The sequence below is a fragment of the Oxyura jamaicensis genome, chromosome 9 (assembly GCF_011077185.1).
Source record: "Oxyura jamaicensis isolate SHBP4307 breed ruddy duck chromosome 9, BPBGC_Ojam_1.0, whole genome shotgun sequence".
In the NCBI taxonomy this organism is placed as follows: Eukaryota; Metazoa; Chordata; class Aves; order Anseriformes; family Anatidae; genus Oxyura; species Oxyura jamaicensis.
In genome coordinates, this window is record NC_048901.1 from 16,117,823 (window position 1) to 16,127,216 (window position 9,394).

Sequence of the window (9,394 nt, forward strand, 5' to 3'; positions counted from 1 at the left end):
CCAAATACACAGGCACACGCTTGTTTCGCACAGGGTGCAGACCTGGCAAGATACACTGATGTGTTTGCTACAGGTTACGGACTGTGGGAGTGTGATAGCTGTGAGCGCGGCCTTCTCTTCTCGAGAGATGGACTGAGGGAACGTGCACGCTGCAAACTTCGGGTAGTTAATGGCATGCCGTAAGGTCAAGTACCAGTCCTGAAATGTATTTCCCTATGGAGCACAAAAGAATTGGTGCCTGTGGTCCTCATTTGACCTACCTTTAGTGAAAGGTAAAGCACCTTTCCACAGCTCCAGCTCTCCTGTAGAAGCTTGTGAATCTCGGTATCGTTGGGGTGTTTTTCAAATGCTCACTCACCCATGATACCTCCCTTTCCAGAAGAACTCAGTGTGGTGGATAAATGAAGCCTCACTCCTTCAGAGATCATTTTTTTTTTTGTGCTGCTCCAGCCACAGGTCTGTATCTTCGTGGGCTGAAGTTTGGAAGTGGTGCTGTCTAACTCTCCAGACTCTTCCTGAAGGCGCTGTTTATCTCACCAGCCCGGGTGTCTCGGTCACTGCCTCATGATCAGCACGATCATAAGGCTGCCGTGTGCTGATGCAGTAAGTAACATCTCGGTGTTTCGTTGTCACCTCTGCAGCTGGTAGAGAGCAGCGGTTCCTGCAGGATCACCTTCCAGCTGTGATGCTGTTCCTTTTACATCACGACTGTGAGATAACACCTCTCCTTGCTGGCAGATGAGCCAGGTGGGTAGGCATCGCTCCTCAGAGCTGTTTGGCACGTGGGAAGAGGCAGTCTCTTGCCTGGTTTAGCATCCTGGAAATCAAGGACAAGGACACGGGATGGTTTCACAAATAAGGGGCAAAACACAGAGCCGTGTCTTATTCCAGCGCTGCTTCAGCAGAAAGCAGAGAGCAAAGCAGCCCCTCTGCAGCTGAGTTTCTGCAGACAGCCCCTCTCAGGTGTGCTGGCTTTGTGACAGAGGTTTGGGAGGTGCTGTGGTCTGGCCGGGCAGAAATTCGTTGCTGATTTAACTGAAGATGCAACGCATGTGCATGGGAAGGGGGAATCTCAAAGCTTTTTAAGCTTTTCTAGAAGTCTTCTTCCTCCTGTGCATCACAGCCTCCTTCTCCCCGGTGCAAACACAGCGGCCCACTGTGGGAATGCTGGCCTGGAGTATTATGGGTAGGATGCCCGCTTAATTGTGGAGGGGGCAGGAAAAATAGCCTATGCCGTCTTCAACAATATCAAAGGGATGCTACCTAATGATTTTCCTATTAGCTCTTTTCCCAGCCTGCCAGAGTCACTGCAGAAATGTCATTTACAAAGGCAGTTTGCAACTCATTACCCGGGATTTTCACTGTAGTTCTGCTCCAGAGAGCGTGGGCTTTTGCTGTGTGCCCCAACCTAATGAATTGCCTGATCCGGTTAGTGCTGCCATCCCTTCTGACAAGGTTAGTTGCTGACTGACAGGAAGGGGCCTGGATTCAATTCCCTTCTTGTTTTCAACTCATGCTTGTGTCAAGAGCAGGCTCCCTCTGGAAGCTGCCCTGTGATCCCTTCCCTTTGTTTTTCTGCGTTCTGAGGGAAGCAGCCCGTGCTTGGGGAGTTTCTAGAGCAAGTGGCCAGGGGCCTGTGTGCTGCCGCCTCCAGCAGTCCCTGCTCAATGCCTCGAGTCCCATTCCAGCTGGAAAATTCCACCGCTCTCCTGCTCTGGGGCTCTGGGCTTCTCTTCCTCTTCATTGGTTTGGGACTTGCTGTCACCTGAGCTGGGCTTTGTAACCCTTCAGCAATAAATACCTTGGAAAAGCTGCATTCGTGGTGCCAGGGAAAAACATGCATCGTGGGCCTGGGAGAAGAGAGCTGATTTGCCATGTGTTGGAAGGCAACCATGTCCTTATTTGTGGGAGCTCCAAGGTCTGTTCCAGCCTGTTTGGGCTTTGCGAGGCACAGCCCTGGAGAGAACTGCTGTCCTTTTCCACTAGACAGCAGAAGATGAAGAGGAGAAATCAGGGCTGTCCCTCCCTGTGTTATATCACAAATGCTCCCACTTGAAAGCCGAATGGTGCTGCTGCTCCTTTGGCAGGTAGGGCAGGAGATGTGCTGGTCCCGTGGGTGCTAGTGTGACCTCGGTGTAGACAGAGGAGCTTGGGACGCCAGCCGCCCGTGCTTCCAGGTGTGCACACACGTGTCCACCCACCTCTGCTAAGTGCCAGGCTCTGAGCTCACTTTTAAGAAGCTGGATGCCAGCCCCCTGAGGCTGCAGCTTGCATCCAAGGCAGCTCTTGCTATTCAATTATACCGTGTCCGTGCAGGGATGTGGTCAGGGAGGGTTTCCAGCGCTGGCCCTGCATCCTTTTGCTGGATGTCATGAGGGTTGGACCCGGCAGGACCACGCGAGAGGCAGTGAAGTGAGATCCATTTGTTCCTGCTGCATGCGATGCCTCCTCCCTTCTTAATTGTATTCCCGTGTCCCCTCTCTTTCCTCCTGGCCTCATTTCCTACTGAGCCCCTGTCAGGGAGCCCTAATTGTGGCCTTATCGGATGCTCGCTGTGCTCTAATGAGCCGTTTCCGTTTCCCATTCTGGCCCGTCTGCCAAGCCAGGAAGGTGCTTGTGAGCGCCCTGACAGCTGACCTCTGCTCGCCGCGCCGCGCTGCCCTGCCAGCCCCTGGCTGTGCCGTGTGGGTGCTCGGCTTGAGTTGAGCTGAAAGTTTTCCCAAGTGCACTTGCACTCCCCGAGTGCTGCCTTCTCTCTTCCACATCAGCTCGCATCCCTGCGTGGGCGTTTTGTTCACATCCTGCAGGTGGGAGAGCAGCGTGCTGGGGGACGGGGTGACTTACCCGTGGTCGGGGGGCAAGCAGCAAAGCCAGGAGCCAGCTGTTATTCCCTCCTCCTCGCTCTGCTCACGCTCCTTTTGCCAAACTAACATCCTTTTGTGATGCAGCTTTGTCCTTTTCCTCGGACTTGCTCTTTTCCAGGAAACCCAGTGGACAGAAGGGACCCATGCTCTGAGGCTACCCCCCACCCACCCCCCGGACCTCACTCTGCAAAGAAGTGGGATTCCAGACTGCATGCGACCCCAGGCTGCGATCTCAGATTGCCCCAACCTCAGCTCAGGTTGTTGTGCTCCATGGAGGTGGTAGAGTTTTGTGGAGTGAATTCTGGAGACGGAGTCCCCTCTGCTCTGTTGAACAGAGCCCCTCTGTCATCAGGCAGAAGGTTTCATTCTAGGTCTGGCTTTGCAACAAGAAGCCAAAGCTGGGAGGGAAATGGGCTCCACCTTGGTCCCAGCCTGTGGTCCCTGCTCGCGTCCTGCTGAAGGACCAGGACCTGGAGGGTGACCAGCGGTACCAGCTCCTTACACCGCTGTTCACACCCGGTGTGCGTGGTCTGAGCAACAAGCAATTCCTTACTGTCCCGTAGGTTTGCTGGGTGATTTTGAACAGTCCCCTCTGACAGACATCTCTTTAGGAGCATCTGGCACAGCCCCTCCTTTTCTCTGGCACAGAGCCGGTAGGGTGCACCTCACAGGCACACTATTTGCCTTACAGAGCCCTGGCGGCCGGTTCTTACACAGGGGCATCTCAGGAGGGCTCTCGTGACTCTGAGGCTGGGCACGGAGCTGCCCTTCCTGCCTGCCTCCCTCCTAGGTCTCAATTTTGTTCCCAGTAGACAACATCTTAGCGGTCCATCAGCTGCTGCTCCCCGTCCAGCTGGACTCTGGGCGCTGCGAGGTGGGTACCTGCCTCTGAGGGAGGTTTTGCTCCTACGAGGCTGGAGACGCCACGTGCGCGCTTCTAAGCTGATGATTGAGCTGTCGGGTGTCTGGCTGAATCCTCTTGTTCTGTAAAGCTAATGTTCTCTAATAGTTGGGGAGAGCATGGCTGGAGGTTTCTATGGTTTCCTGGTGGTTGCTAAGGGAAAGGATCTCTTTGCCTCTGGGTCTCGGTGACTTTCTTTTTGCCCTGTCCTAGGCGCCAGAGCCCAGCAGTACATAATGCTCGTTGTTTCCCAGCCTGCTACAATGGTTAGGGCATAATTTGTGACTCCCGTCACGGCTGGGCTGGGCGCCCGCCACTCTTTTTCTAAGGCCTCTTTGAAGAATGAGACCAAAGAGCCTTCGTGCAGGAGTTTGCCTACTTGCTGTGCTCCCCGCCCCCTCGCTTGCTGTGTCCTTTAGAGCCCCGAGTCATTTTAACGATTTATTTCATGCACTTTACATAGCAAGAAGCTGTAGCAACAGCTGTGTCCGTGAATCCTTACCAGGCAGCTCTCGGTATATTTTGGTCTGTCTATGTATTGTCCCAGGCACAGTTAAATAAACCTCTGCTGAAGGAAGGGACTTTGCAGCTTAGCAGCAAATGCCTGGCAAGCGAGAATACCAACAAGATACTTAGCAAGCTGCTGGATCCCAGAATAACAGCAACTCCGGCATAAAGCTCTGCTCCCGCGAGCACAGCCGGGGCCAGATCCGGTGTGGTCTCTTTGTTGCTGCTGGCAGGGACTGCATCTCCGTACGGCCCCCGGTGGTACAGCTTGTTTTACGGAACGCAATTTGGACCCACACCTGCAGACTGGAAGTGATTAAAACACGCCCAGACCCAATGCCGCGCTTGTCACACCGCTAGCAACTCCGGATCTAGGCTGTCAAACGTGCTGGGCTTATTTCCAAGGGTGCGATTCGGGATCTGGGCGATAGATGAGCTGCCCGAGGCCGCGTGCTCTTGCGGTGAGTTCAGTTGGGTTCTGCACAGGCTTGCAGCTGAAGGCAGTGCCGCGCAGGATTCGGTCCGTCTGAGCATCACAGGATTGGGCGCAAGTTTACTTTGCATATGGGATCAAAGCTTAAAATATCAGCTGGCCTTTCTCTCGCTCCTGACTTTTCTAAAACATCTGAACAATTTCTTCTTTCACTCTGTTAAAATCAATCAATCTGACATTTAAATTGTACATGAATTTGATAAATAAAGACAGGTTACAAAATGCCACACGGAATGATTTTTTTTTTTCTTTACCTTTTTCAACTACTTAGGACAAAAAATGTTACAATGCTTGACTTTTCATTTAGTTACATAAATAATTTTTTATAAATATCTCTTTATAAACAATATATAAATAGCTTTACAACATAAATACATTTATGCATGACATGAATTTACAAACAGCAATGTTATACAGCTGGCTTCATCAGTCTCTTGGAAAAGCACTGTCCCTTGTCTTGGTGAGTGTTTGTATATATAATATATATAAGATAGAGAGCACTTTTTAAAAAAATAACAAAACCAAAACAGCTGGTGCCATGACTCCTCGTACCGAAAAGAAAAACACAGCCACATCTTTTGTCCATTTTGGGGGGGGGTCTCTGCTCTTCTAGGCGTTGCCTGGGCAATGGCCATGCCTGGCCGTGGTAGGAGAAAATGGACTGCTGCTTCAAAGCCCTGCAAGGAACAAGAACAAGTGCCTGTTTAGTACTGGCTGTGCAACAGCCCTTCCCAGTTCCAAGCTGAAAGCCCCCCTGGAATAATCCTGGCATGGACCTGGAGGGATGCTGATGTCAAATACTGTGCTCATGCTAAAGCCAGAAAAACTTTCCCCTTTGCTTTCTGGCTGTTGGGCATTAACGGGGGAGGCTGAGGGAAGCTCCCCCTTCCTCCCTGAGGGTCACTAAAGAGCTTACAGCCTTGTCCTGTGCGCCTCTGCCTTAGGCTCCCCGCCTCACTAAACCATCACTGGCCTGAAAGGACCAGATGTGGGAGCCGAATCAAAAAGGAGTTGGACCCAGGACTCCTTTGCCCCAGTCCAGGCTGAGGTTTTCTGGTCCTTGCACCCAGTAAGGACAATGTTTGGAAGCAGCAGGTGAGGACCTGACCCGGCTGGGAGACGAGCTGAGCTCAGCATGTGAGGTGAAAAGCTTCCTGATGAGAATTTGATGAGGGAGGATGGCCATGAGCTGGCTGCGCAGCACACACTTGCTTTTTGGAGCCCAGAGCTGGGCGATGCCTTGGGAACAGAGCAGCTGGACGAGGGCCACCATCAGCAGGGGGACATCCCTCTGAGCAGGGCCATGGACCAGCATCAGCATCCTGCGGGCCCTGCTCATCCCAAATCTCTGCAGAGCATCAGGATGTCTGGATGCAGTCCTCTCTGTAGCCAGTTACCCCGCTGTTGGGCAAGGGCACGTCTCTGAGCCGGGCTGCCCCCAGTGCCATCGGGGAGGTGACACTTCCCTCGCCCACCAGTCCCTACAAGGACCAGGGACACAAATTGTGGCTGCTCAGCCTGGGTTAGGAAGCTGCTACCTGGGAGGCACCTGTGGGCTCGTGCATCCTCTTGGCCTTACAATAAATTAATCAATGCGTGGCTGCGATGGGTACCTCGCTCACCCTGTCACGGGCAGGCGGGACGTGTGTGCCCTGCAGGGCATCTGGTGCTGGGAGCACCACCCGGGGCTGCACCCACCCTCCTTTCAGCATCCCCCACAGAGCCCTGGGGACCTCCTCCCTTGGACAAGGAGCCTCAGACCCCCCCCAGATACTGAGGGAAGCCGCCAACCAGAGCCGGGTGAGCACTTCGGGGACCCTCCCCGCCACCTCCAGCCCCAGAAGGACCCAAGCGAGCAGCAGCAGCGCCCGCGGGCAGCCTCACTCACCGCCAGGGGTCCCTCAGCAGCCGAGGCCGCTCATGGCGCCGATGCGGTCCAGCTTGAGGCCGAAGCAGCCCTTGCCGAGCCCTTTCTTGTGCAGGCCCTTGTGGCGGCGGCCCGGCGGGTCCTGAAGCAGCCTCGCCCAACCCGCCCGAGGCCGGGTTTCGGCCCGGGCCTCCCGAGCCTCCCTGGGGCCGGTGCCGCGGCTCCGCTCCTTGTCCTTGTCCTTGTCCCGCTCCTTGTCCCGCTCCGCGCCCGCCGCCTCAGGCGGAGCCGCCGCCGCCGCCGCCCCGCGGGAAGCCTGAGGAGAATGGGGGGGGGGGGGGGAGAGAGAGAAGGTCAGGGGGTGTCCGTCACGGCACCCCCCGCTGGGCTCCCAGCTGCACCCCATTACCCACGGACACCCCTCTGCCCCTTGGGGTGCCCCCCGTGGGGTCGCTGTGGGGGGGGTGTGCCCCACAAACAGCCCCCCAGCTCCGGGCGATGCACCCCGGGACGGCTCAGGGCGGCCCCCCGCTCCCCAGAGCAGTGCCCCTGCTCTCCCCGTGCTGCCCGCCCCGGGATTAGGGCATCCTCGCCCCCCGGCAGAGCATCCCCAGTGTGTCCCCCCCCCTGCTGGGGTCACAGAGCCCCCCTGCCAGCCCTCAGGCTCCTTCATGCTGGGGAGGGGGGGGCTGATTCTGTGGGGGTCACGGCGCCGCTGGGCTACACCCCTGTTTTGTAAAGTCGGGAGGATCAGGGACCCCCCTTCTCAGGGCTGCTGCTCCCCCCATTAGTGCTCTCTGCCCCCGGCCCCCCCCCCCCCCATCCTCTGGTTTCGTCACCTCTGGGGGCACACCGCCCTCCTCACTGCCCCCCATCTCCCAGGCCTCCCCCCGTCCCCCTTGGGGCTGCAGCTCACCCCCATTTATCTCCCCGGCTCCCCCATATCACCCCTTTCCCTCCAGCGACACCCCCAGCCCCGTCCCACCCCTCAGCCCCTGTCCCCTCTCTGTGCCAGGTCCCCGTGCAGGTGTCGGTGGCCTCCCGAGCATCCTCCTGCTCCACAGCACCGCGGGACACCCGGCTCCTGGGGACACCCATCTTGGGGTGCCCCATGCCCAGGGGATGCTGCGGGTGTCCCCACTCGGCTCTGGCCTCACACCGTGCACCTGCACACGATCTGGTCACATCCCTGTCCCCGGGACCTTGGCACACGGGGGGGGGCCATGGGGTGACACGGGGGCTGGGGGCCGGCGGGTCCCTGCCTGGCTGTGGTCCCACAGGGTAAGGGGCACGCAGCATCCCGCTCCAGACGAAGGTTTGGGGCTGGCGTCCCTGGGACACACACACATGGGGCAGAAGGGGGGGGGTTCCCAAGCACCTAAAAAGCCCCCGGGAAGGAGAACCCTGCCGTGCACCCCAGGGTGCCCCCACGTCTCCCCCTTCACCCTCAGGACACTTCTGGGGGAGCAGCGCCGGGAGAGCAGCGGGGCAGAGGCAGCCTTACCTTCTGTGGGAGCTGCGACGCCGGCTTCGCCTCCAGCCTGACGGAGAGCAGAGCAAGTAAAAGTCCACCAGCCAGCAAGGGTGAGATCTGCATCCTGCGGGGCAGCGCGAGCGGGGACGGGGGCCTGGAGGCACCGGGGAGTGGAGGGGAGCCCCCGGGGAGAGGCCGGGACGGGTGGGAGTCAAAGTTCAGAGCGGAGCCCCGAGGTCCCTCCAGCCGCCTGCGAAGTGCCGAGCCAGTGAACTTGGGCTTTCTGCTTCATTCATTTTATAACCCAACCTGCTTGGTGATGTCATCTAAACAACCAGGTCCAACCCGGCCTCCTTCACAATAGCAGGAATTTAAAGGGGGGGGTCCCCTCACCCCTGGCAGGAACAAATGACACATCAGCCCAAGGCAGCGGGCTCGGGGAGTCGGAGAACAAAAAAAAAAAGAAAGCGGGGGGCATTTGGCTGAGCCCCCTGCAGCACCCCCGGGCCCCTCCGGGAGCTGCCTGCCCTCCCCTTGCCCCACCGCCCCACGCCCCCCCTGCTCCCCCCGCTTCCCCGGGTGACCCCCGCGAAAGGGCAGGGGGTGGCTGCTGCAGGCTGCAGGGGGGTCCTGGAGGGGGGCTAAGTCCCAAAGGCAAAATGAGTGAAAAAAACACCACACTTTTTAATTTTCTACTTTTTTTTTTTTTTTTTTTTCCACATCCAGGATTAAATCAGAATTAAACCTCCCAGATCCCTGTTTGCCAGGAGAGGGGGACACTGCCCTCCCCAGCAGTGGCTCTGGGGACACACAGGGACGTGGTGACAGCAGCGCTGCCTGTGGGCACGCAGGTGGATGCCTCGGCTTGGAGGGGGGACCTGGCCTCTGCCTCTGCTCCCCTGGTGGGTTTTGGGGGATGGATGTTCCGCAGACACGGGGCTTGTCACAACTGCTGGTGATTTCCTCTGCAGGACAGAGTCAGCGTCACACGGTCGCTGCTGGGGACAGGACCTGCAGGGAGAAACCCAGCCGTGCAGCGCGGTCACCAGCTCTCCAACCTGCTGCCCGAGCTGGAGGCTTCGGGCTGTGACATCGGGGGCCAGCCCCAGCTGCTTGCCGGGGCTCGGGGCACATGGCCGAGGGCAGGATTTGTGCCTCCAGCACCGTGCCTGGCACCAGGACGGGGGCAGATTTTTGCTGCTCTCTTCCTGGCAGCACCGAGAGAGCCCAGCCCCATCCCCGGCCCCCCAAACCGCAGGGATGCTCTTCGTGGTCAAGCAGAGAGGTG

At 57.6% G+C, this 9,394-nt stretch overlaps 1 protein-coding gene across 1 annotated transcript; it reads right to left on the reverse strand.

The window, feature by feature from the left end:
* Positions 1-4,220: 4,220 nt before the first annotated feature.
* NPPC (natriuretic peptide C) lies at positions 4,221-8,374 on the reverse strand. The gene is made up of 3 exons (XM_035334652.1): positions 8,137-8,374; positions 6,654-6,948; positions 4,221-5,442 (listed from the first exon to the last, which is right to left on the reverse strand). The coding sequence occupies exons 1-2, from the start codon at positions 8,227-8,229 to the stop codon at positions 6,667-6,669; spliced, it is 375 nt and encodes a 124-aa protein (XP_035190543.1). The 5' UTR covers positions 8,230-8,374; the 3' UTR covers positions 4,221-5,442; positions 6,654-6,666.
* Between the last annotated feature and the right edge of the window lie 1,020 nt (positions 8,375-9,394).